The sequence below is a fragment of the Pimephales promelas genome, chromosome 6 (genome assembly GCF_988280905.1).
Source record: "Pimephales promelas chromosome 6, fPimPro1.hap1.1, whole genome shotgun sequence".
NCBI classification, from domain to species: Eukaryota; Metazoa; Chordata; class Actinopteri; order Cypriniformes; family Leuciscidae; genus Pimephales; species Pimephales promelas.
The window spans coordinates 9,848,762-9,875,862 of NC_142774.1; the positions used below are offsets into that span (position 1 = coordinate 9,848,762).

General features: G+C 36.2%; 3 protein-coding genes across 3 annotated transcripts in view; all 3 read left to right on the forward strand.

The window, feature by feature from the left end:
- The window catches only part of LOC120459352 (uncharacterized), a 93,905-nt gene extending 83,165 nt beyond the window's left edge, over positions 1-10,740 (forward strand). The window contains 44 exon segments of the mRNA XM_089132657.1: positions 7-128; positions 220-281; positions 421-521; positions 635-698; positions 799-953; positions 1,066-1,187; positions 1,279-1,340; positions 1,480-1,580; positions 1,695-1,758; positions 1,859-2,013; positions 2,125-2,246; positions 2,338-2,399; positions 2,539-2,639; positions 2,753-2,816; positions 2,917-3,071; positions 3,183-3,304; positions 3,397-3,458; positions 3,598-3,698; positions 3,811-3,874; positions 3,975-4,129; positions 4,242-4,363; positions 4,455-4,516; positions 4,656-4,756; positions 4,872-4,935; positions 5,036-5,190; positions 5,303-5,424; positions 5,516-5,577; positions 5,716-5,816; positions 5,931-5,994; positions 6,095-6,249; positions 6,361-6,482; positions 6,574-6,635; positions 6,777-6,871; positions 6,959-7,010; positions 7,094-7,272; positions 7,845-7,966; positions 8,059-8,129; positions 8,292-8,395; positions 8,566-8,635; positions 8,716-8,891; positions 9,093-9,208; positions 9,352-9,410; positions 9,787-10,033; positions 10,219-10,740. Of these exon segments, the coding sequence (XP_088988783.1) occupies positions 7-128; positions 220-281; positions 421-521; positions 635-698; positions 799-953; positions 1,066-1,187; positions 1,279-1,340; positions 1,480-1,580; positions 1,695-1,758; positions 1,859-2,013; positions 2,125-2,246; positions 2,338-2,399; positions 2,539-2,639; positions 2,753-2,816; positions 2,917-3,071; positions 3,183-3,304; positions 3,397-3,458; positions 3,598-3,698; positions 3,811-3,874; positions 3,975-4,129; positions 4,242-4,363; positions 4,455-4,516; positions 4,656-4,756; positions 4,872-4,935; positions 5,036-5,190; positions 5,303-5,424; positions 5,516-5,577; positions 5,716-5,816; positions 5,931-5,994; positions 6,095-6,249; positions 6,361-6,482; positions 6,574-6,635; positions 6,777-6,871; positions 6,959-7,010; positions 7,094-7,272; positions 7,845-7,966; positions 8,059-8,129; positions 8,292-8,395; positions 8,566-8,635; positions 8,716-8,891; positions 9,093-9,208; positions 9,352-9,410; positions 9,787-10,033; positions 10,219-10,314 (4,595 nt within the window). The 3' untranslated portion in view covers positions 10,315-10,740.
- Positions 10,741-10,997: 257 nt separating this feature from the next.
- Positions 10,998-16,347, forward strand: LOC120491344 (uncharacterized). Its single transcript, XM_039689103.2, has 8 exons — positions 10,998-11,366; positions 11,948-12,051; positions 13,626-13,728; positions 13,954-14,051; positions 14,139-14,241; positions 14,444-14,535; positions 15,189-15,270; positions 15,392-16,347. The coding sequence occupies exons 1-8, from the start codon at positions 11,096-11,098 to the stop codon at positions 16,180-16,182; spliced, it is 1,644 nt and encodes a 547-aa protein (XP_039545037.2). The 5' UTR covers positions 10,998-11,095; the 3' UTR covers positions 16,183-16,347.
- A 3,440-nt stretch (positions 16,348-19,787) lies between these two features.
- On the forward strand, positions 19,788-26,168 carry mogs (mannosyl-oligosaccharide glucosidase). Its single transcript, XM_039689115.2, has 5 exons — positions 19,788-19,943; positions 20,326-20,730; positions 20,846-21,069; positions 22,687-22,880; positions 24,115-26,168. Exons 2-5 carry the CDS (start codon positions 20,379-20,381, stop codon positions 25,877-25,879), a joined length of 2,535 nt encoding a protein of 844 aa, XP_039545049.2. The 5' UTR covers positions 19,788-19,943; positions 20,326-20,378; the 3' UTR covers positions 25,880-26,168.
- Positions 26,169-27,101: the final 933 nt, after the last annotated feature.

Sequence of the window (27,101 nt, forward strand, 5' to 3'; positions counted from 1 at the left end):
AAACAGAAATCTCAGAAACCGCCTATGCCATCATCATTACGTTTAAACTGAGTAACATCAGCATGTCTGAAGTCCCTGAGCTCAGAAACAGCACTTATGTGCAAGTGCAAGATGTCATCAATAATGCAGTAAGAAATCAGAATTAAATTAATCAATGTTTCTACATCCAGTAGAAATCTTTCTATGAAGTTTAATGAATTATTTGATTTTCACCTGCAGCTGAACACTCTTTTGAATGAACCGACCAGTCTACCATTGAGAGCCAATTCATCCAACTTTGTGTAAGATGCAAACTGACATCACAATCTTTATTTTATCTGTTGGCAGATTTTAATTGATTGGGAAATTAAAAACACACACAAAAAAAAATCAAAACCTTTTGAATCTGAATTTAACAGATATCTTCTCTTTGTCCCACAGGAGCTCTTCAAACCAGATTAACGGCAGTATGGAATACACCTTCCAGAATGGAGATGCCATTCAACCAGTCAGCTTCCTAAATGAGCTTCATTCACAATTGGGTATGTCAGTTATGATGATCTGTGGCTATAAAAATTCTAAAAGGTGAAAAAAAAATGTTTTTCCTGTAAATCACAAAAGACTAATTGTTTGTTTTTACATTTAAATGTTGCAGTGATCACTACAACAGTGTCTCCAGAATCAACAACTGGGTCCTCTCTGGCTCCTCCAAAACTAATGTTAGTGTTGACTTTCCATTTTGAGAGATTACTATCAGTCATGGAGTATTTTCATTGTACAAATGTGAAATATACTAAACAAAAGTTGTTGTTTTTACAGATCTGGTTCAGCAGTGGTCACAAGCAAGCTGCTGTTCAACTCCTCATCTCCAGTCCCCAGTGAAACTCTTGTCCTCAATGCTCTCAACACTCTCCTGACATCCAGACAGTCACAGCTCAATGAATCAGTGGAGGTGGCGAATTTCACCTATCAGAGTAAGTTTCGTCCTTCAGAATTGAAAATAGTTTGAAATGAGAATGACCAAGCCAAACAGTCAAGACTGCCAAGGTGTGGACAAATATGAATATAACTTTATTTCCAAAACAGAAATCTCAGAAACCGCCTATGCCATCATCATTACGTTTAAACTGAGTAACATCAGCATGTCTGAAGTCCCTGAGCTCAGAAACAGCACTTATGTCCAAGTGCAAGATGTCATCAATAATGCAGTAAGAAATCAGAATTAAATTAATCAATGTTTCTAAATCAAGTAGAAATCTTTCTATGAAGTTTAATGAATTATTTGATTTTCACCTGCAGCTGAACACTCTTCTGAATGAACCGACCAGTCTACCATTGAGAGCCAATTCATCCAACTTTGTGTAAGATGCAAACTGACATCACAATCTTTATTTTATCTGTTGGCAGATTTTAATTGATTGGGAAATTAAAAACACACACAAAAAAAAATCAAAACCTTTTGAATCTGAATTTAACAGATATCTTCTCTTTGTCCCACAGGAGCTCTTCAAACCAGATTAACGGCAGTATGGAATACACCTTCCAGAATGGAGATGCCATTCAACCAGTCAGCTTCCTAAATGAGCTTCATTCACAATTGGGTATGTCAGTTATGATGATCTGTGGCTATAAAAATTCTAAAAGGTGAAAAAAAAAAAGTTTTTTCTGTAAATCACAAAAGACTAATTGTTTGTTTTCACATTTAATTGTAGCAGTGATCACTACAACAGTGTCTCCAGAATCAACAACTGGGTCCTCTCTGGCTCCTCCAAAACTAATGTTAGTGTTGACTTTCCATTTTGAGAGATTACTATCAGTCATGGAGTATTTTCATTGTACAAATGTGAAATATACTAAACAAAAGTTGTTGTTTTTACAGATCTGGTTCAGCAGTGGTCACAAGCAAGCTGCTGTTCAACTCCTCATCTCCAGTCCCCAGTGAAACTCTTGTCCTCGGTGCTCTCAACACTCTCCTGACATCCAGACAGTCACAGCTCAATGAATCAGTGGAGGTGGCGAATTTCACCTATCAGAGTAAGTTTCGTCCTTCAGAAATGAAAATAGTTTGAAATGAGAATGACCAAGCCAAACAGTCAAGACTGCCAATGTGTGGACAAATATGAATATAACTTTATTTCCAAACAGAAATCTCAGAAACCGCCTATGCCATCATCATTACGTTTAAACTGAATAACATCAGCATGTCTGAAGTCCCTGAGCTCAGAAACAGCACTTATGTGCAAGTGCAAGATGTCATCAATAATGCAGTAAGAAATCAGAATTAAATTAATCAATGTTTCTGAGTCCAGTAGAAATCTTTCTATGAAGTTTAATGAATTATTTGATTTTCACCTGCAGCTGAACACTCTTCTGAATGAACCGACCAGTCTACCATTGAGAGCCAATTCATCCAACTTTGTGTAAGATGCAAACTGACATCACAATCTTTATTTTATCTGTTGGCAGATTTTAATTGATTGGGAAATTAAAAACACACACAAAAAAATTTCAAAACCTTTTGAATCTGAATTTAACAGATATCTTCTCTTTGTCCCACAGGAGCTCTTCAAACCAGATTAACGGCAGTATGGAATACACCTTCCAGAATGGAGATGCCATTCAACCAGTCAGCTTCCTAAATGAGCTTCATTCACAATTGGGTATGTCAGTTATGATGATCTGTGGCTATAAAAATTCTAAAAGGTGAAAAAAAAAAGTTTTTTCTGTAAATCACAAAAGACTAATTGTTTGTTTTCACATTTAATTGTAGCAGTGATCACTACAACAGTGTCTCCAGAATCAACAACTGGGTCCTCTCTGGCTCCTCCAAAACTAATGTTAGTGTTGACTTTCCATTTTGAGAGATTACTATCAGTCATGGAGTATTTTCATTGTACAAATGTGAAATATACTAAACAAAAGTTGTTGTTTTTACAGATCTGGTTCAGCAGTGGTCACAAGCAAGCTGCTGTTCAACTCCTCATCTCCAGTCCCCAGTGAAACTCTTGTCCTCGGTGCTCTCAACACTCTCCTGACATCCAGACAGTCACAGCTCAATGAATCAGTGGAGGTGGCGAATTTCACCTATCAGAGTAAGTTTCGTCCTTCAGAAATGAAAATAGTTTGAAATGAGAATGACCAAGCCAAACAGTCAAGACTGCCAATGTGTGGACAAATATGAATATAACTTTATTTCCAAACAGAAATCTCAGAAACCGCCTATGCCATCATCATTACGTTTAAACTGAATAACATCAGCATGTCTGAAGTCCCTGAGCTCAGAAACAGCACTTATGTGCAAGTGCAAGATGTCATCAATAATGCAGTAAGAAATCAAAATTAAATTAATCAATGTTTCTAAATCCAGTAGAAATCTTTCTATGAAGTTTAATGAATTATTTGATTTTCACCATGCAGCTGAACACTCTTCTGAATGAACCGACCAGTCTACCATTGAGAGCCAATTCATCCAACTTTGTGTAAGATGCAAACTGACATCACAATCTTTATTTTATCTGTTGGCAGATTTTAATTGATTGGGAAATTAAAAACACACACAAAAAAAATTCAAAACCTTTTGAATCTGAATTTAACAGATATCTTCTCTTTGTCCCCCAGGAGCTCTTCAAACCAGATTAACGGCAGTATGGAATACACCTTCCAGAATGGAGATGCCATTCAACCAGTCAGCTTCCTAAATGAGCTTCATTCACAAATGGGTATGTCAGTTATGATGATCTATGGCTATACAACATTCTAAAAGGTGAATTTTTTTTTTTTTCTGTAAATCACAAAAGACTAATTGTTTGTTTTTACATTTAAATGTTGCAGTGATCACTACAACAGTGTCTCCAGAATCAACAACTGGGTCCTCTCTGGCTCCTCCAAAACTAATGTTAGTGTTGACTTTCCATTTTGAGAGATTACTATCAGTCATGGAGTATTTTCATTGTACAAATGTGAAATATACTAAACAAAAGTTGTTGTTTTTACAGATCTGGTTCAGCAGTGGTCACAAGCAAGCTGCTGTTCAACTCCTCATCTCCAGTCCCCAGTGAAACTCTTGTCCTCAATGCTCTCAACACTCTCCTGACATCCAGACAGTCACAGCTCAATGAATCAGTGGAGGTGGCGAATTTCACCTATCAGAGTAAGTTTCGTCCTTCAGAATTGAAAATAGTTTGAAATGAGAATGACCAAGCCAAACAGTCAAGACTGCCAAGGTGTGGACAAATATGAATATAACTTTATTTCCAAAACAGAAATCTCAGAAACCGCCTATGCCATCATCATTACGTTTAAACTGAGTAACATCAGCATGTCTGAAGTCCCTGAGCTCAGAAACAGCACTTATGTGCAAGTGCAAGATGTCATCAATAATGCAGTAAGAAATCAGAATTAAATTAATCAATGTTTCTAAATCAAGTAGAAATCTTTCTATGAAGTTTAATGAATTATTTGATTTTCACCTGCAGCTGAACACTCTTCTGAATGAACCGACCAGTCTACCATTGAGAGCCAATTCATCCAACTTTGTGTAAGATGCAAACTGACATCACAATCTTTATTTTATCTGTTGGCAGATTTTAATTGATTGGGAAATTAAAAACACACACAAAAAAATTTCAAAACCTTTTGAATCTGAATTTAACAGATATCTTCTCTTTGTCCCCCAGGAGCTCTTCAAACCAGATTAATGGCAGTATGGAATACACCTTCCAGAATGGAGATGCCATTCAACCAGTCAGCTTCCTAAATGAGCTTCATTCACAATTGGGTATGTCAGTTATGATGATCTGTGGCTATAAAAATTCTAAAAGGTGAAAAAAAAAAAAGTTTTTTCTGTAAATCACAAAAGACTAATTGTTTGTTTTCACATTTAATTGTAGCAGTGATCACTACAACAGTGTCTCCAGAATCAACAACTGGGTCCTCTCTGGCTCCTCCAAAACTAATGTTAGTGTTGACTTTCCATTTTGAGAGATTACTATCAGTCATGGAGTATTTTCATTGTACAAATGTGAAATATACTAAACAAAAGTTGTTGTTTTTACAGATCTGGTTCAGCAGTGGTCACAAGCAAGCTGCTGTTCAACTCCTCATCTCCAGTCCCCAGTGAAACTCTTGTCCTCGGTGCTCTCAACACTCTCCTGACATCCAGACAGTCACAGCTCAATGAATCAGTGGAGGTGGCGAATTTCACCTATCAGAGTAAGTTTCGTCCTTCAGAAATGAAAATAGTTTGAAATGAGAATGACCAAGCCAAACAGTCAAGACTGCCAATGTGTGGACAAATATGAATATAACTTTATTTCCAAAACAGAAATCTCAGAAACCGCCTATGCCATCATCATTACGTTTAAACTGAATAACATCAGCATGTCTGAAGTCCCTGAGCTCAGAAACAGCACTTATGTGCAAGTGCAAGATGTCATCAATAATGCAGTAAGAAATCAAAATTAAATTAATCAATGTTTCTAAATCCAGTAGAAATCTTTCTATGAAGTTTAATGAATTATTTGATTTTCACCTGCAGCTGAACACTCTTCTGAATGAACCGACCAGTCTACCATTGAGAGCCAATTCATCCAACTTTGTGTAAGATGCAAACTGACATCACAATCTTTATTTTATCTGTTGGCAGATTTTAATTGATTGGGAAATTAAAAACACACACAAAAAAATTCAAAACCTTTTGAATCTGAATTTAACAGATATCTTCTCTTTGTCCCCCAGGAGCTCTTCAAACCAGATTAACGGCAGTATGGAATACACCTTCCAGAATGGAGATGCCATTCAACCAGTCAGCTTCCTAAATGAGCTTCATTCACAATTGGGTATGTCAGTTATGATGATCTGTGGCTATAAAAATTCTAAAAGGTGAAAAAAAAAAAGTTTTTTCTGTAAATCACAAAAGACTAATTGTTTGTTTTCACATTTAATTGTAGCAGTGATCACTACAACAGTGTCTCCAGAATCAACAACTGGGTCCTCTCTGGCTCCTCCAAAACTAATGTTAGTGTTGACTTTCCATTTTGAGAGATTACTATCAGTCATGGAGTATTTTCATTGTACAAATGTGAAATATACTAAACAAAAGTTGTTGTTTTTACAGATCTGGTTCAGCAGTGGTCACAAGCAAGCTGCTGTTCAACTCCTCATCTCCAGTCCCCAGTGAAACTCTTGTCCTCAGTGCTCTCAACACTCTCCTGACATCCAGACAGTCACAGCTCAATGAATCAGTGGAGGTGGCGAATTTCACCTATCAGAGTAAGTTTCGTCCTTCAGAATTGAAAATAGTTTGAAATGAGTATGACCAAGCCAAACAGTCAAGACTGCCACGGTGTGGACAAATATGAATATACCTTTATTTCCAAACAGAAATCTCAGAAACCGCCTATGCCATCATCATTACGTTTAAACTGAGTAACATCAGCATGTCTGAAGTCCCTGAGCTCAGAAACAGCACTTACGTGCAAGTGCAAGATGTCATCAATAATGCAGTAAGAAATCAAAATTAAATTAATCAATGTTTCTGAGTCCAGTAGAAATCTTTCTATAAAGTTTAATGAATTATTTGATTTTCACCTGCAGCTGAACACTCTTCTGAATGAACCGACCAGTCTACCATTGAGAGCCAATTCATCCAACTTTGTGTAAGATGCAAACTGACATCACAATCTTTATTTTATCTGTTGTCAGATTTTAATCTATGAAAGTAATGAAAAATTAAAGACTCAAAAAATTCAAAACCTTTCGAATCTGAATTGAACAAATATCTTCTGTTTGTCCCCCAGGAGCTCTTCAAACCATATTAATGGCAGTATGGAATACACCTTCCAGAATGGAGATGCCATTCAACCAGTCAGCTTCCTAAATGAGCTTCATTCAGGTTTGTCAAAACAGACAATAAATTGCTCCACAGACACCATGTACTGTATCGCAAGCATCCTCCACTAATCATTGCTTTACTTTACAGTCTTAACAACAGCCAGCACCCTGACTCCAAGCACAACTACTCCACGGACTTTGTAAGAACAATAATTCCAGTCTGATCCTTAAAATTGTCATTTTCATTTTTTACCTTAATGTTTATTATTTATCATCTTCGTAGGCTTGGCACAGTGATTATATATATACGCCTTGTGTTCGTTGTACCTGGCCCCCTACCAAATGAAAAGGATATTATTCAGGTTGCCAACAATCTGTTGTCCTCGCTCCCCGCAACTAAACTAAACACCAAAACAGAAGCCCTAAGTGATCCTGTAAGCTTTGTGAATGTCACATATACGAGTAAGTTTTTCTTTCCTATCTTGGCTTCTTTTTGTTGTGAATCATGTCATTTTTGAATGCTAATGCTGTACATCATGTAGATCTTTAGAAAGCTTACGAAAGAAAAAAGTCCATTTGGTATTCCTTAAAGGGATACTCCACTTTTTTTTCTTCTTTTTTTTATTTTTAAATAGGCTCATTTTACCACTCCCCCTGAGTTAGACAGTTGGGTTGTTCCGTTTTCTAATATATTCAGTCAATTTTCTGATATTTAGAAGAATATCAGTAACCAGGCACTTTCTGATCTCATGGACTTCCATAGTATATATTTTTTTTCCTAATAAGTCAATAAGACCAGAAACTGTCTGGTTACTGATATTCTTCTAAATATCAGAAAATTGGCTGAATATATTAGAAAACGATAAAACCCAACTGTTTAACTTGGGGGAGTTGTAAAATTAGCCTCTTTCCAAAAGAAAAATTGGAGTATCCCTTTAAAGAATCCATAAGTGAACATAAGTTTTATGCATAAGTTTTATACTATCCACATTTACTACCACACCACTAATTATTTTCCTTATATATTTTTTAAGAAATTAATGAAAGCGCCTATGCTCTCAACTTCGGATTTGCAATCAGCAATGTGACCATGTCTGAGAAAATTGAATTCAGGCAGAACACCTACCTGTCAGTACAAAACTCCGTAAATTTATTGGTGAGTTGGACACATTTCAATGCAGTGGTCTTTTACAAAAAAAGTCATTATTTTAACCACATTAATCTCAATTTTTTTCCTGCACTTTTCAGCTAAACAAGATCCTAACTAATTCCTCAGCTCCTGTAGTTAATTTCCAACCAGGCGATTTCACAGAATTCATGTAAGTTCTGAATTTTAAGCAAATATGTTCTGATTAAAAAAAATATATATATTTGGTGTTAGTTAGTTACTATTAGTAGTTTTTATACACATGTAGGTGTCAAAACATATTTTTTCAGTTTTTAACTTTCATTTCTAATTGAACATTTTAATTTCCCTACAGGGGTAATACCTCGACGATTCAGGCAAATGTTACGTATGTTTTCTCATTCAGTAATATCACGCAACCTAGTCCCTTTATCCAGCTTCTTCTCCAGGTTAACCAAGGTATTACCATACACCCTACAGTCTTAAACGGTTATTTAAATGGCCAAACTGACTGTCAGATATTACATTAACATTTAAAAAAAGATGTCATGTTTTCTGTCTTGCACCAAAAACAACAAATACTGTAATTGAAAGTCTGATCTCCTCTTTTACTTGTTATTTTCTTTTAGCAGCGAGCATTTCGACAACCGCAACTACCGTACAAAAACCGTAAGTCCAACGAGTCCAATCATTAATTTTGTGAAATCCTTCTATGTCTACATTTTCAATTATTTTTCATCTTTATTTATTTATTTATTTATTTATTATTTCAGTATCAGTGACGTGATTATCAGGATTCGCCTTGAGTTTGTCACACTGGGCCCAAAACCAAGTGAGAGTAAAGTTCTACGGCTAATTAATTCTCTGCTGGCCTCAAATCTCACAACTAAACAAATCACCAAAACAGCAGTAATCCCAAATGAGCCTGTGGTCAAGACAGGTGTCACCTATTCGAGTGAGTTTTTCTCTCTTCTTCATGTGCTATTTTTGTGTGTGTGAATATAACATTTGAATTCAAATAGTGTACATCTGGCAGACCTGTAGTAAGCTTTTATGGCTTTTTTTCGAAGGAAAATAATCAATAATTATGCATGATTATGAATGAAAATGGATAATGACATACAACTAATTATTTTTTTTTATATATGTCTTTTAGGTATTAATGAGACTGCCTATGCTCTCAACTTTGAATTTGAAGTCAGTGGTTTATCTGTGAATGATGCACAGAAGAATCAAGCCTATGATGAAATACAAAAAAAGATAAATAATTTGGTGAGTTGGAGAGGCTTGGATATTGCAGTCCTTCAAAAAAACAACAACAACAACAACAACAACAAAACCCCCCTTGATATTAAAATTGCCTTATTATAATCACATTAACTGCTATTCTCTATATTTATTTCTGCATTCTTCAGGTGAAACAGATCCTACAGAATCCCGCAGCAACTTTTACATTTATTCCAGCCAATTTCACGTAAGTTCGGATCCGCTTTTTAATTTGTTGAGCAGAAATGTCAACTTGATTTTAAGAAATCTGCTTTTGCCAGTTGGATTCTGAAGCATGATTTGTAATCACAACATTTTTTTTTCTTTTGTTAAATCAACTTAAATAATTAATGTTATTCAGATAACTTAATATTTTGAGTTTCTGATGATTAAATCAATCTCCTTCATTGTATTAACTAAATTTTTCAATTTCAATGAACTTAATATTTTAAGGCAACTGGGTTACTTCATTTTTTAAGTTAAACCAACAATATTTTTTTACAGTTAGAATGGCAAAATAAAAAAAATGTATAATCTAAAAAATTCCTTTTTGTTTCTCATTGAATGTTTTAATCTCCCCACAGCGAGTCGGCGAGTTCCTCCGTGCTTGTGGCCAATGTTGCCTACGTTTTCTCAGAACGTGACGGTGGATTTGCAGCTTTTGGTAGCTTGGTCTCACAACTTTTCTTGACCTTTACCACACCTGCTCCCACCACCATACCTCCACCAACCACAACCTCAAACAATGGCACAAACATAGCATGGATTGTGGCGATCATTGTCCCTGTGGCTATTGTCCTCGGGCTTATACCTTGCTGGATTCTCCTTTGCGTAAGTTTTATGATAATTGATAGTCAAAAATGTGCATAATGAAGTGATTCATGACAGCAGGGATGTGTTATTCATAGATCTGCCTTTTAAATGAGGTTTATAATTGTGTAGCTGAACATCTTTTTTAAGTGTAAAGTGTTCTCTCTCAGGATATTAACTCTCATTTTGTCTGTTTATGTCTTTAGTGTTTACTCTGTGGATGCTGTGCAGCAGTCAGAAGACGTTGGCACAGAAGAAAGTCATACAACGTACAGTACACCACTCGAAACAGCCTCTTCTAGAGATATTTATAGAGCAAAAACAGGACTGAACACCAATGAAAACATAAATATAATTCATTTAAGCCTTGCAGGATATTAAAATCCACCTCATTTGTAGTAATGAATGTACTTTATTAATGATTATTTTATTTTATCAATTACGTATTTTTTTGGCCTGTATTGCTAGACAAACAGGACCTCCATAAAATGTTTCTAAATGTGATTTCTTTCTCTGTATTGTATAATGAAATGTATTGTTTTTATTTATTTATATTTATTTATAATGTACCATTTACCATATAATGTTGTGGAAATCGTGTCTTTTTATGGGGTATTTATTGGAGAAAAATGACATTTTCAGTGGCTTATGTATTTATACTCCATGCACTTTATAAATGCAAAGCAAATGTTCTGCAAGTCATTGGCATGGACATATTACTCTGCAAAAACTAAAATACTACATGTATCAATACAAAAGTTTGTTTTTCCTATTAAATTAGTTTATACTACTGTTTACAATATGAAATTGTTTCTCAGCTGTTCCATTATATATGTAGGTGGAAATAAATGTATCCACTTTTACAACTTATTAAAGCTCTATTTTTTAACTACAAAAGTTCTAAATTAATGAATATCTTTCAAGCAATAGGAAATGAGCTTTTATTTTAAAAATCCCAAGCGGAAGTTGTCGAATCATGGCCAGCTTCGCGGTTTGAGGAAGAGCACCTGAAGACTAGTACACACACACACTCATTTGAACTGGCTCACTAATGTTAGCTTCATCAAAATAGATTTCAACACAATGGCAAATATATTAACGTTTCAAACGCAAATTGCTTCAGTTATGGAAGTTCTAGCAAACGCCGCTGTGGCAGAAATCTGCAAACTTGTTGAGGACAGCTATGCCGAATTACATCTTGAAATATCACAAACAAAAAATGAGAATATCCTCCTTAAAAAGAAATTGAAAACGATAGAAATCCGGGATTCGTTTTATCGAAGAGCGCATAAACTGATGAGCGAATCAACTTCTATGACCAGAACTAACGTTAGTGTTAACGAAAAAGTGTCAGGTAAGGCTGATTGGAATGGGAATCATTCAGTTAACGTTACTTTGCTGACCGGTTTTGTGTGGAAGCGGTTTTGTGTACTTCACAGTTGAGTAAAACAATATAATTCTGTAATTAAGTCATAATAATGAGAAACTTTCTCGTAGTTATGCCTTAGTATCTCTTATTAATGGGTAATTTTCTCATAATCATGGCTTATACTAATGAGAAATTTTGCCATGAGAAAGTTTCTCATTAGTATGAGATGTTAAGTCATTATTATGAGAAACTTTTTCAATATAATGAGAAACTAAGTCATAATTATGAAAAAGTTTCTCATTATTTTGATTTACTGCATAATTTTTTTTACTCACCTGTGGCATAAACGGGCTTCCATAGTTTTGGATAACTCCATTACATTGAATACATTGATAACTTAATGTAATGGGTTATAAATTACATTGAATATATTGAAACATTATATATTGTTCACTCCATTACATTGAATAATATATTGATAACTCAATGTAATGAGTTATACATTACATTGAATATATTGAAACATTATATATTGTTCACTGTGAAGGTGCTACACTTATTTCCAGGGCGAATCAGCTTGAAAGTCTCTTCGGTGTGTAATGTTGGTAGTGATGAAGAGGGATCAGTTCACCGCAGTAACTCGCTTCTTCAGCCTGAAAGACTTAACCAGGTCTGCATAAACAATACATGGAGTGTGTATCTAATTTTTTTTGTTTGTTTGTTTGTCTTCATACACTGATACTCGTCAGTTAAAGTCAGTTCACCCAAAAATGAAAATGAACCCATATTTACAATTCGCCCTCAAGCCACCTTCACACAATATATAAAAAAATATCATGGCTCTTTCAAGTTTTTTAATGGCAGTGAATAGCGGTACCTTCTACCTTGTTTTTTGAAGCCAAGATAAGGTAGAGGTGTCTAATCTCACCTTTAGCTTACACTACTTTTACATATGTCAGGTCAGAGGTCAGTCTTTTCCGCCGGAATTAGACTTGCGTACGGCTGTTACCGGAAACCACTGATTTTAGTTTCTAAAGTTATAAATATGGCTGGATATAAAATAATGAATGCCTTTATTAACACACTGGAGCCATATACATTACTTTTATGATAGATGGATGTGCATTTTGGGCTTCAAAATGTAAGGTACCATTCACTCCAAGAATGGAAGAGCCAGGATATTTTATGATATAGGCCTAACTCAGATTGAGTGTTTGGCTGAAAGAAGAAAATTATATACACTTAGGATGGCTTGAGAGTGAGTAAATGATGGGAAGATGTTTGGGTGATCAAACCATTTAACTGCAAACCTCTATTAATTGTTCATTCAATCATTTTCACTGACTCTTTATCTGTGTTCGATAACTTTATCTCAAAGCACTCAAAAAGTTTTCCAAAGAGTTCTTATATTTTCATCTTTTGTGTTATGTTAGCATCTCAACAATTCTCTAAAATTGCCTATGAAAATAATAGTATATATATATATATATATATATATATACAGTAATCTTTAAAGTAATGTGGCACACATATTTTGTAAGTGTGCATTTTCTTTCAGCAGTTTGTGTTGCTTGATATAATTAAATTGTTAAATTGTTTGTTTTTATATAAAATATATTCTGTTCAAAAGTGTGGAGTCGGAAAGGTTTTTGAAATTAGTCTCTTATTTTATTTGACCAAAAATACAGTAAAACGGTAATATTGTGAAGTATTATTACACTTTAAAATGTTTTTTACTTTTAAAATATTTTAAAATTATTTCCTATTATTTAATTATTTCCTGTAATGGCAGTCACATGATTCCTCAGAAATTATTCTAATATGCGGATTTGCTGCCCAGGAGAATGTCGTTGTCTTATCAGTTGAAATCAGTCAAATAATCTGTGATACACTTTTCCCTATTCATTTAAGAATAGTAACTTCCAAGCACTTATTTGAAATAGAAATCTTTTGTAATATTATAAATCTCATTAATGTCAATTTTGGTGAGTGTAATGCATCCTTGGTCAGTATTAATAAAAGTATTAATTTGATTCATTTTACTGACCCCAAACTTGTGAACACAAATAAGCCCTTGGCCACCCATATCTCTAAATATCGAGATAGTATATATATATATATATATATATATATATATATATATATATATATATATATATATATATATGTATCACCACTAATTCTGTTCAGATTTTCTATACCATACAAATTTCCTCTCAGTATTCAATGCAACATTGTTATCAGTCTGTAGGAAGTGATGAGCCAGATGTTTTCATTATTAAAGAGGAGAGACCTGACAACATGAGGTGTGAACAGTCAGAAAGAGAAACAGACACTGCTGAAAATCGTGAGTAAAGGGCATTTAATCTATTTGTGTAATAGTTTTATCCTTTGTAACTTGTAGGGGTTTAAGTGTATGGCTCAGATCTGATATCAGTTGAAATGTCATTCAAGTCAACAAGACGACAAAATGTGGCTTGTAAGGATTGTAAGAAGAAATGATCAAATAATAATGTTTTAAAATTCACTGATATATGAAAAAGCTTGCATTACTGGTACATCCACCTTGCAGTTGAAGATGACGCCCAGTGCCAGAGTGCAGAAGTCTTTGTAACAGTCCACAGAGAAAACAACATTGACCAGAACACAATCCAACACTGCCATCCAGAGGTAGGAAACTGCATGCCGCCATCAGTGAGGCTCAGGGGACCACTTATAATGGATCTGGAATCATGGTGACATTGTGCATTTTTTCAGTCTGTAGGAGAAGATGAGCCAGATGTTCTCATTATTAAAGAGGAAAGACCTGACAATATCAGATGTGAACAATCATTGGGAGAAACAAAGACTGCCGGAAATCGTGAGTATGGTGGGGTTTTGTTATTTTTTTTAACATATTTAAGGGTTAGTTATTATTATTACACATATCTGTATGGTGGAATAGATTTAGAAAACTATTAAAATACAACACACTTTTGAATGGAAATTGAGATTTAAAATGGTAATGAATCTTTGTGTGCCCTGAATTATTTCTACTTTAAAAAAAAATATTTTCTGGTTAGATGACACTCAGTACATGAGCACGGGAAGCTTTGTACCAGTTCATAGAGAGAACTTCATAGACCAGGATACAGTCCAACACTGCCATCAGGAGGTCAGTTTGAGAGATGGTAAACTTTTAAATATATCTGTCTTTGTTTACAAATCAGGCTCATGACACAAAAACTGCTTTTCTACAGCTGTGACAATTTCCATACTTCTGCCCTTTTTTGTTTTCATCACTTTTGACAAAAACTTTTGCTGATAATTTACTCACCCCCGAAAAGAAATTAAGGTTTTTGATGAAAACATTCCAGTATTTTTTTCCATATAATGGACTTCAATGGGAACCAAACGGTTCAAGGTCAAAAAGACGTTTTCAGTACAAACTGTTCAAAGGGCTTTTAACGATTCCAGACGATGAAAAACTAACAATGAAAAATACACTGAAAGACTTTATTTCAACGTTTACTAATACTGTAACTTGTTCAATTTAAACGTATCTATTAATATTATTGAATGGTCCTGAGCAAACATGAACTAACAATGAACAGTTGTATTTCAATAACAGCGTTAACAAAGATTTGAAGTAGTTGACTTAGTTAGTTAGTTGTAGTGTTGTAACTAACGTTAACTAATGGGACCTTATTGTAAAGTGTTTCAACAAATACAATTTCAGATTTCACAGTGTAGCGATAGTATGTCAAAAGTAAAGACATCAACATTTTTCGGACAAAATTCACTGTCAATGATTTGTTCCTCTTGCAGCCCCATGAAATGCAACCTGATCTTCTTGAGGACGAAAACCCTGAAATGTATGACAGAGGTGAAGGTGCACATTTACTCAATGGTAATTAGAAATTTGTTTTATTTTATAGATCACCTCATGTGAAGTGTCTGACACTCTTGTTGTGAGCCTACATAATAAGTAGACATTTGCTCACTGTTAAGCATGTTGTATTTCACAATAGGTGAAACCAGAATGGAGAGGGGTTGTGAGGAAGAAGCAGAGACTAACCCACAGCCCATCCCTTCCTACGCCTCATGGGTTTCCAGAAGATTAGACGTAACCACAAACCATCCACCCTACGGTGAATCTGAATGCAACGGAGGACCTTCTGTGAATCCGTTCTTGATGTACAGAGGAAGCGCAGATCCTATGTGTTCCTATGCAGCTCCAATAGACGCTAATGGCTTATCTGTGCCTGATATTGAAGGCCATTTAACACAACGCAATGGTGGTAACAACATTTCTCAATCCGAGCAGCCCCCTTTCACATCGTGCTTCTCTTTCAAACAGTCACATTCTCCTCAGATGCAAAGGAAAGACAAGTTTGTGTGTAAACATTGCGGAAGAGCATTCTCTCAACCCAGCACTCTCCACTTGCATCAAAAACTTCATACCAGAGAGAGGCTCCACAACTGTACACTCTGCGGTAAAAGATTCAGTCAGGCGTCCAGTCTCAAAAGACACCACAGCATCCATAGAGGAGAAAAACCATTCAGATGCCTGCACTGTGGCAAGCAGTTCTCAGATCAAAGCAACCTCAAAAAGCATGTGACTGTTCACACTGGTGAAAAGCCTTATGGTTGTAACCTCTGTGGAAAAATGTTCAACCAGTCGTCGAACCTCAAAACGCATATGAAGATCCACACACGTGAGAAGCCTTTCGGTTGCGATCGATGTGGGCGGATGTTTGCACACAAGTACATTCTGGTGAAACACCAACAGAAAATCTGTGCGACTACTGGACAAATGTAGACTTCACAACAAGTCTTCCGCCTTATTTTTCAATGCGGAAGTAAGCTGGTTTCTTTCTGAGGCATCCGACTCATCGGCCTCTATACGGAAATAACGAGAAGATTAAAGGGATAGTTCACCCAAAAATGAAAATTCTGTCAGTATTTACTCACCCTCATGTTGTTCCAACCCCGTAAGACCTTCGTTCATCTTCGGAACACGAATTAAGATATTTTTGATGAAATCTGAGAGCTGGATCACTCCTGCATACTAGAGGGATTGAAACTTGCCGGCCTCGAAAAGTTATTAAAGACATCGTTAAAATAGTCCAAGTGACTTCAGTGGCTCAATCTTAACTTTATCCAGCGACGAGAATACTTTTTGTGAACAAAAACAAACAAAAATAACGACTTTATTTCAACAATTCACTTCCTTCACTATGAGCCTCTAGTCAGTTAACGTAGTGTGATAGTGTAGAGCTACGTCACACGTAAGCTCACTATTTGCCGACGCTGGTGATGTGTGTGATGCGTGTGACGTACAATAACAGAAGCTTACGCTCTTAAACTAGTAACCTGACTCGAGGCAGAGAGAGAAGGGCATGAATAGTTGAAATAAAGTCGTTATTTTTGTTGTTTTTTGCGCACAAAAAGTTTTCTCGTTGTTTGATAAACTTAAGAACGAGCCACTGAAATCACTTGGACTATTTTAATGATGTCTTTAATAACTTTTCGAGGCCAGCAAGTTTCAATTCCTCAAGAAGCCTATGGACTAGTATGCAGGAGTGATCCAGCTCTCAGATTTCATCAAAAATATCTTAATTCGTGTTCTGAAGATGAACGAAGGTCTTACGGGGTTGGAACAACATGAGGGTGAGTAAATACTGACAGAATTTTCATTTTTGGGTGAACTAACCCTTTAACAAATAACAAGCTTCCCTACTGTATAGCAGTGTTGTAGTCGAGACCACCTCACTCGAGTCCGAGTCGACACCGAGACCAGAGAGAGTCGAGTCCGAGTCAAGACCGATTCCATAGAGAGTCGAGTCCGAGACCAGAGACGGTCGAGTCCGAGTCGAGACCGAGACCAGTGAGGGTTGATTACCTAATTTATTTTTATTTACTTAGAGAAATCCTTTTTTTTTTTTTTTTTTTACTTAATTTACTTAGAGTTTAAAAAATATGATCAGTTTAGGGTAAAAAGGCCACATAGTAGGTGGTGTTAAAAGTAATTTTATTACAATTTGTCATGCGCAGTTGCGCACTAGAAAATCACCAATCACTGGGCGTGTCAATGAATTTAAAGAAATATTTTATTAACATACATTAATAATCATGAAAAATATTTTTAATTGAACTCGAGTGGACTCTGGAATAATTCCGAGTCCTAAAAAAAAAAAATGTTGGAGTACGAGTCAATTCCGAGTCCAAATGGACATGAGTCCATGACAAGACCAAGACCATTAAAATATGGTCTCGAGACCGAGTCCGAGACGAGTCCGAGTCTCAAGTACTACAACACTGCTGTATAGTAGGCGAAAAACAGTATGTCTGAATTCCCATGTAGACAAAATGTACCCGGATGACCTACTACTCCCACTGAGATTCTGAAATGTGTATATAATGGACACTTTTCCCTTTCCCATGAGGCCACGGTAGAGGATTTGTGAATTGCAGTGAAAAGACGAAACTGACGCACATTAATACTATATAGAACATGCTTTTTTTAGTGGCCATGAAGTAATTATTTATTCAAAATAATGATTTGCTTGAGAGTAAGCGATTTTGGACGCTTTCTAAAACCATTTCCTTTTTGCTAGTTAACATCACAAATCCCTTTCAACCGCTTCCCACTAACCACCTTGTTACATTCTGAAACTGCCACTTTGATTATCCAAAAAATTCTCTTTGGATAAAATCAAGTACCTACATTTTGTTTTCTCATTGAATATCCTGTTTCACTGAGAAATACATCAGATTTCTGAAGTAAACTGGGTAACTATCAGCTTCATATTGACTTCATGTATGTATGCAGTGTGTGCAGTAGATTTCCCTTTCAAAATGTTTGAAATGTCTCTACATTAATTGGAAGAAATGTGAAGGAGTATTGTATATATTTTACCTTAAAATGACTGCTGTTGTGTAATGTCAGCAACTACTAATACATTCATGCACCTTCAAGCAAAGGATCTCTGATCATTGCATAAAAAACAACACCTGGTTCTCAAAAAAAAACTTGGTCTGCATTAAAACTGCTGTGTAATGTAAAATTGTCCATTTATAGTAATGGTCTTTGAATTCCAAAATATTACAGAAGCTATGATGACTATGGTTAAGGCTGGTTTATAGAACAAGTTCTTGTACATATTCAACCCAAATATCAGCGAGATACATTTTAATGAGGAAAGTTATCACCCTTAGTAACATTTTTATTTAACAGTAGTAGGCACTGTACATTGAGATGTTTATTTTCACCAAACCAAAAATCCACATTAGATATAGTATATTTAATAGAATTGCCAGACATAGTTCAAAAAAATAGATGCATCTATAAATCATCCTAAATTGCCCATTTTGACAAAAAAAAAAAAAAAAAAAAAACTCGAAAAAAAGTTGATTTGTATAGGTTGTTATACAACATAAAAACATTTTTTTTTTCACAAAGTTTGTATCACACCATAGTCCAGACTTGTTTTTATGATCTTATATTTTGTCAGTCTAATATGTAATACCATTACCCTTTGTAAAAAAAACAACAACTATATATATATATATATATATATATATATATATATATATATACATGCACACAATTATCTTGGCTATATGTTAAATCATACAAGTATTCATAAAATAAGAAAATGCATGAATCATCTCCAATAGGTAAAGTAAAACCACACAATTAGTGTTGTAGTGATGGGTGAAAAGACATAAACCAATGCAAAAGTAGGCTTGCGGGAATGTTAGTATAAAGCCAACAAATACAAAAAGGTTAGCAAAATGGCTCCCATGATACCCAAATATTGATAAGTGGGTTAAGGGTGCCTAACTGTTTGTGTCATTAATAGAGGGAGATAAAGTCGCTGTAGTTGTTGCTGTTGTAGGCACTTTTTTTTTTCTTCAGGTAATGCTGTCGTAATAGTATTTTGAGATGCAGGCATTCAGCTGTCAAAATGTATGTCTGCCAAAATGTCTATATAGAAACTTTAAATACACTGCAGAATTTGTGCTTTCAATCAATGCCAAATTAGTACCAAAATAGTGTAAAAGGGTCAGTTATCAGATCATATGTTTCCAGACTTTGCACACATAATTAGGCTAGTTGCAGGGAGTTTTTTTATTTATTTATTTTAACTTTCTCAGTTTGTGTAAATTTTCAATTTGGGTTCATTATTTTTTAGATCAAAAAGTTACCTTACTAGTGGAGGAAAATTCTGCACATGATATACTGATTCACGCCCAGGGGAGCTAGAGAGCTGATTATTTTGAATGTCATTGAGGTCCAAACTACATTGGTCTCCCTTGACTTTATGGACAAAAACATCGAGACATTTTCAGAAATTTTTTTGCTCTAAAAAGAAAGAAAGCCAGATCATGGTTTGAACGAAATTATGGTGACGTACGCATGATGAGTAAACTACGACATAACTTCCAGTGTTGTCTTTTATAGTAAATCGCTGGGGGACTTTTATTTTGAACATGCATCTACGTTTGTTGTTAGCTTCGCAAAGAAAGGCGGAAGTTACAATGTTCAGTAGAGTAGGCTACTGACACGTACATAAGGTAACGTCATTATTAGTATAATTTGTGTTTGCCTTGTTGCTATAGTCTTTTTTTATTATTATTGCTTCGTGCAGAGAGAATAATCTTTGCAGACGCGTTAAATAGACACTGACGAGCTGAATCTCATTCATTCATTCATCAGTTCATTCATTCGTTCGTTCATTCATTTCCTCATTCCTTTTTTCAGTTAACGTTAGCTAATTTAATTTAGCTGAATCTTGTCATAAACAGGTCTAACATAATAACCATATTTTATCGGCATGTATTATTCCCGTAAATGCATTACCATAAGACTGATAGTTTATGAGCTAATGCTGCAATCACTGTTTCAACAGTCTAAACATGTCAGTCAAAATCTCTTTTCACTTTTGGTGATTTTCAGGTGCATTTGAATGATTGTCATCCTCGGACCGGCTTGGTCAGGTCAAAAGAAAGATGGGTCGGCGGAGGAAGAGGGTTGCAAGTGGTGATGGTGTGTTACCTAGCCCAAGAAAGGAAGAAAAAGCACCTGCTCCACCACGCAAGGAGAAAAAAAAGAAAACAGACATTGGGAAGGTGTTTATCAATATATCCATCGGTTTGTGTATCTTCAGTCTCATCTGGTTCTTCTATGCCCTTTATATGCGTTCATCCTTGGCCAGGAGGGTCATGACATTGCACCCTTCTCCACGGGTCTTAGATCCTAATAGTTCAAGTCCTGCTGTGTCTCCCGAAAGATTTTGGGGCTCCTACCGCCCCCAGGTGTACTTCGGGATGAAAACAAGAAGTCCTAGATCTGTTGTAACAGGTGGGGTGTTTTGAATTAACACTTTGTCTTTATGCAGTATTTACTTTCTGTCTAAATTTGTCTTTGTGATGTTGTGAGATTATTACAACCCTGCCTTTTCTATTGATTTATTTAGGCTTAATGTGGATGCGTCAGTCCACTGAAATGGATGGAAATCTTAGGCACACTTGTGAGCAAGGCGACCATTTGCAGGGCTACGGATGGATAATGCATGATGGAGTATCTTTTGGAGTCCAGGAGATCCATGACCGTGATTTTACTCTGACCACAGAGTTTGTGAAGCGTTTGGGTGGAGATCATGGTGGAGACTGGACTTGGAGGATTACTGCAAAACAACATGTACGTAATACAGAGTAATGCTCTTACAGTTTACGTGTTTGAAAGATTTGTTATTATAAAATTGTTAAATATAAGAATATTTTATTGTAATATAGTGACAGCAATGTACAATAAAAATATTAATTGTTATCAGTGCTCATAGTCTGGGGAGTTTTGATAATTAAAATTGTACTTTTTTCACACTTTGTGGAAAAATGCGCTTCTTGGTTTCATGAAGAACACTTTTATTTAGTATAATCATAATAATATTGCTTGATTTCAAATACATCTGTGAAATTATTAATAATAATAAAAATACATATATCCACACAGACAGGTTAGTTCACCAAAAATTAAAATTGCCCCATGATTTACTCAGGTGTAACGATATCCTCATGTCTCGATTCGATACATATCACGATACTGAACTCACGATATGATATTATTGCAATACTCCAAAACAGAAAAGGTTAACAAAAATCACAATCGAATCACAGCCCTCTGAATCGTAATCGAATCGTGAGGTTCGATTACAAACCTCATTCCCACCCCTAGATGGTATGTGGCTTATTTAAGGGCATTTAAAATGTTAACATAACATAAACATTAAAATGCTTGAAAGAGCCAGGATATTTTTTAACATAACTCCGATTATATTCGTCTGAAAGAAGAATGTCATAGTAAATAATGGGGTAATTTTCACTTCTGGGTGAACAGGTCACAATTCTCACAGTCATGGAAAACCTAGTAATATCAAGGTAAATATTAATTTGTGACTTTCAAGGAAGTCACAAAAATTTACCAAAAATATTCACCAAAAAAAAGTAATGGAACTTACTAAATATTTAACCTCTGAAATATTTTATTGGCTGCTTATGTGGGTGGTCTCTATAAAATATTTTTCCAGTAATTAGAAATGATTGCAAATTTCCGAAAATGTATTAAGTAAAAAGTTGTGGGGACCTTGATACTTGTACTGGTTTAGGTATTTAAAACAGTCACAGATTGAAGGCCAAACTATTTTTTTTTTCTTTTCTTGAAATTGGTGAAATTTGAGTGGAAATATACAATCTGCATGATTTTCCGAAGGTCGGATACTGCATAGTATGCTAGCTGTGTCGACTCTGCATAACATCAGCTTTCTTTTAATATGATATGAAGTTAAAGTGGCTGATTAATTAGTTTTTTTTTTAAGTCACAGAAATTTAAAATACCTTATTATTATTATTATTATTAATCACTAAAAAAGGTAATTTTAACCTCTGAAATATTTTATAGGCAAGAAATTGCTCCTAAAAATAAAAAGTTGTGGGGACCTTGATACTTGTACAAGTTTAGGTATTTAAAACAGTCACCGATTGAAGGCCAAACTATCTTTTTCTTACCAATATAAAATTATTTGGGTGAAATTTGAGAAATTTGAAATTTGGTATGGAAATATACAATCTGCATGATTTTTAGAAGGTCGGATACTGCAGAATATGCTAGACAGTGTGTCAACTCTGCATAACATCAGCTTTCTTTTAATATAATATGAAGTTAAAGTGGTTAATTCTGATTTTTTTTTTCATATTTTTTTTATTATATTATACAATCGAAATTCATACCATCAAATCTGTCTTTGTTTCTGAATGGCAGAGCATTGCTTCCTCAGCTCCTGTAATCTCGCTGATGTTCTACGCTGCCACGGATATTCAAGGTTCATTGCAGGCTCATGTAGAGGAGAAAAATCGCTTGAGCTCTGTGACAGGAACCTCTGAGGAGCTTGGCAACTTCAAGATCACTTTCGGCAAACCCACTGCAGGGGAAGGTGCTGGAGGCAAATATGCCAGGTATTTAATGTTTATTATGTACTAGAAGATCATTTAATAAATAAGTAATAATTGTGAACATTAGAAATAGGGAGGAATGTAGGTTTTCAGTAATATTCAGAATAATAAACTAATTAAAGTAGCTTTACATAACATATTTGAGAAGATACATAACCAGCTAGTGCTCAATGCTATCTGCTTGCCTTAGCTCGATTCAAAGCGGTAAGCTTGTATGTTTTTAATTCCAGTGGTACTGGTGGATTTCCGAAGGAGATTCGAGCATGTCTTTGCATTATTACGTCACATCTGTACACATAAAGATGGAGTCTCGGCTTGTGTAAGCTATATTGCGTGAGAGGATGCTGGAGGTGGAGATTCATAGCCTTTTCTCACAGCACTTGATTGAACCACAAAGGTGACTGTTTGATTGACTTGAACCACAATCACCAGTGACAACAGATTCACCCGCTGTAAAATGCAAAAGACTTCGGAGTGGCTATAGAAAAAAAGAGATCTGCAACCGGCCCCATGCGAAAACAATGATGCGTATTGGAAGGACATTACATGTAGTCCCGCAATACTGACGTTGTTAACATTACCAATTTGTGAACAAAGTATAATTTGCATGGTTTTGCGTGATATGATAAGCGATTTTTAGATTTAATCAGCGCGATTTACTGCAATGTCATGACCAGAACAAAAGAGGATGTTATTTACTTGTTCAGATGACATTTTCCGGTGAAAATTATTATGGTGGTCATACTTCCAATCCAAAAAGAATAATCTATGATACTGAATGCCAGTATCCACACCGGCGCGGTGACCTGACAGCTGCACACTCTCCTCAAACACTGTGTTTGTCCGTGCTGTGCCGTGTCGAAGTACAACTCGCGTAAAGTTGCAGCGAATGACTGCAATTGCATATTTCGAACAGAGATGGCGACAAAAAGGAAAAAACTGTGGACTGCAGCTTTATATATTAAATTAAAACAATGTGTATTATATTTAGAAAGTTAATAATATTTACTGATAAATGACAGGTTTTTTTTTTTTATATATACAAACCTAGAAAGCTGTAGAAAACATTTTTAGTTTTGAAATTTAGTGCACTTCGACAAATAGGAAATCTCCAATTGCTTCTCTAACACAAAATATTATCAGATGAACAGAGCGGAGGGGTGTGAAGAAAGACATTTTAGGTTTGGTGATGTTCTTTCAACAAGTTACTGTATTGTTTTACTCTCTTTCTTTTCAGATATAATTTCCTGCAAACTAGGAGTCCTGGCCTGGATAAGCTGACAGATATAGTGAAAAACAGCCTAAATCACAAATTTGTTTTCAGTCCCCCCAAAGGTGAAAAAATGTCTTATTTTGCCGTGGATTCATACAAAGTCACTAACCACCAGAATCAACAGAAAGATCCCATGATGGAGAGTGATTTTGTGGTGCATCAGGTGACCGTTCAAACCCCTTTCCAGATTGAAGTTTTGTTTGAATCCGGAAGCTTCCGTGACCGACCCAATCAACTTGTGGGCTCTGTGCTTACGGAAGAGCTGGAGAAGCGTAAGGTGGCTTTTGATGAGAAGTTTGAGGGTACATTTGGCCTTCAAGCTAAAGGATTCACATCGTCGCAGATCGAATTTGCCAAGGCGGCTTTAAGCAACATGCTTGGGGGCATGGGATATTTCTTTGGACAGTCTGTTGTACAGTCCGTTTACAATGAGCACCCTGTGCTTTACCCCGAGGGGCCGCTGTTTACGGCGGTACCATCGCGATCTTTCTTTCCGAGGGGCTTTCTTTGGGACGAAGGATTTCATCAACTTCTCCTCAACAAATGGGACAGTCAGTTAACTCAGGGGGTCATTGCGCACTGGCTCGATCTCATCAACGTTGAGGGCTGGATACCGCGTGAACAAATCTTGGATGATGAAGCACGCAGCAAAGTACCGTCTGAGTTTATAGTGCAGCACAACGAAAACGCAAACCCTCCCACGCTCTTCCTGGCCCTGCAGGCGTTGCTCGAGAAGCGGGATGCTCAACCAGAGTCGTTGTCCTCTCAGTCCATGCTTCCTTTCTTGAGAAGGTTGTACCCCAGACTGCAGATTTGGTTTGAGTGGTTTAACACCACACAAGCCGGACCCATTGCCAACTCCTACCGTTGGCGAGGCAGGGACAAAGACACCAACCTTTTCTTAAACCCCAAAACCTTGACCTCTGGCCTGGACGACTACCCACGAGCTTCCCACCCATCTGCTGATGAGAGGCATGTAGACTTGTATTGCTGGATGACCCTTGCATCTGGCATCATGGCGAATGTGGCACGAATACTCGGGGAACCCCACCAGGTGTATGAAAACACGCATCACACCCTCAAAAATAACGATCTGTTAAACGAACTGCACTGGTCCGAGAATCTGCACACCTTCAGTGACTATGGCAATCACACCCAGGCGGTCTCACTTCAGCAGGAGAAGGTGTTTGTGCCGCCCGGACAACCACGGCACCAGTTCCCAGTCTCGCGGTTGGTTCGCTCCGTTCGCAGAGCCCCTAAGCTGCAGTATGTGAATGCATTAGGCTACGTTAGCCTTTTTCCGTTCTTGCTTCATATTTTGACACCAGACTCGCCAAAAATGGAGCATATTTTGAGAGACATTCGAGACCCTGAACGCCTTTGGACGCCCTATGGCCTGCGATCACTCTCACGCGCAGATCCCCTCTACATGAAGAGGAACACGGAACACGACGCCCCCTACTGGCGAGGTCCGATCTGGATCAACATCAACTACCTGGCTGTTAGAGCACTGCATCACTATGGCAGCATAGAAGGGCCATACAAAGAGAAGGCAGCTACCCTCTACCGAGAGCTCAGGACTAACCTTATCAATAATGTTTACAAGCAGTATCTGGAAACAGGATACATCTGGGAGCAGTACAGTGATAGTACTGGAAGAGGGCAGGGTAGCCACCCCTTTACTGGCTGGTCGGCTCTGACTGTACTGATAATGGCTGAAGAGTATTGAAAATCAGTAGCGAGCCGGAATCGGATTTATAAATCATGATGTTCAATTGGTGCCATATGTTTGCTACTACAAAGTGTATTTCATTTTTACGTAATTTAGATAATTGGTGGATTTATTTTATTTGCTCATTTAATATAGTAATTAAGAGCCCTGTTTAAATATTTCAATTTTACATCTGGTTTAATGTGATTATATCCTCAGGTTTAAAGAGCCGTAAGACAGTGCACTTTTTTTGGTCCATTGCTGTTTGGCTTCATTTGAAATAATAAATTGAAATCTTCTCATAACATCTTTCTTCAGTTTAATTGAATTTCTCACACTTACATATTCAAATCATATCATTTTATGGACGGTGTTCATATAAAAGTGTTTTTTTTTTTTTTTTTTTTACTGATTTGCTTCCTTGTACTTTATAGCCGCGTTTCCATCGCAGGAACTTTCCCCAGGAACTTGGAACTTTGGGGTGGTACTCGGTGTGTTTGCACTCGGTTTGTTGAATGAAGTTCCGGGTAAAAATTTCCCTCCCCAGAAATTCCCTGCTGGCAAGGTAGTACTTTTCGGTACTACCACCTTCGGGAAAGTTCGGAAACTTTCGGGGTGGGACTTGTGCACTGCACATGAGCGGCTCTCCCATTGAAAACAAAACATATGCCTGGAAAAACGCTTTTGTGGACACACCTTATAACTTGCTTGTGTTTTTTTTTTTTTTTTTTAACTTTGTGTCTGCTTTTGGTTTTTTAAACTTCATAATGGCTTCTAAATGTATACTGGATTAACTGGATTTTTGCACTTTTCCAAAAGTCTATGGGGGAAATGCATAGCTTTTCGATGGAGGGAACCCATGCGCCATAACTTCCGAGTTGGCCTACAAAGTCAAAAGGAGATTGCAAAAAGTATTTTACTAAAAGGGTGTATTGTGGCCAACGTGTTTTGCAGAAAAGGCTCTGTCAATCCAGCATTTAAAGTGTGTCTTGACAATTACAATTAATTAAATTAAATTTACAATTCTGTCCATTTGCCAAGTAGTCTGTCTCTACATGTATTTTTATTCAATTTCAGGTAGACCATCTCAGTTTTCATTGAATCATAGAGATTAGTGAACATCAAGTATGTGTGTGTGTGCAGAAATCGAGTCAAATCCAGTCCTTTATATGAAGATGGAGGTTCACTGAATTGAAGTCAATAAAAGTCAATACAATCTGTTTTTTACACAGTAGGCCAT

What these genes read in the sequence shown, in the direction of transcription:
- mogs (XM_039689115.2), top strand. Translation starts at nt 20,379, where the DNA reads ATGGGTCGGCGGAGGAAGAGGGTTGCAAGTGGTGATGGTGTGTTACCT. An exon ending in GGATTACTGCAAAACAACAT is followed by an intron (nt 21,070 to 22,686) that starts GTACGTAATACA and finishes TCTGAATGGCAG; the next exon opens with AGCATTGCTTCCTCAGCTCC. An exon ending in GCTGGAGGCAAATATGCCAG is followed by an intron (nt 22,881 to 24,114) that starts GTATTTAATGTT and finishes CTTTCTTTTCAG; the next exon opens with ATATAATTTCCTGCAAACTA.
- LOC120491344 (XM_039689103.2), top strand. Translation starts at nt 11,096, where the DNA reads ATGGCAAATATATTAACGTTTCAAACGCAAATTGCTTCAGTTATGGAA. An exon ending in TGTTAACGAAAAAGTGTCAG is followed by an intron (nt 11,367 to 11,947) that starts GTAAGGCTGATT and finishes ACTTATTTCCAG; the next exon opens with GGCGAATCAGCTTGAAAGTC. An exon ending in AGCCTGAAAGACTTAACCAG is followed by an intron (nt 12,052 to 13,625) that starts GTCTGCATAAAC and finishes CATTGTTATCAG; the next exon opens with TCTGTAGGAAGTGATGAGCC.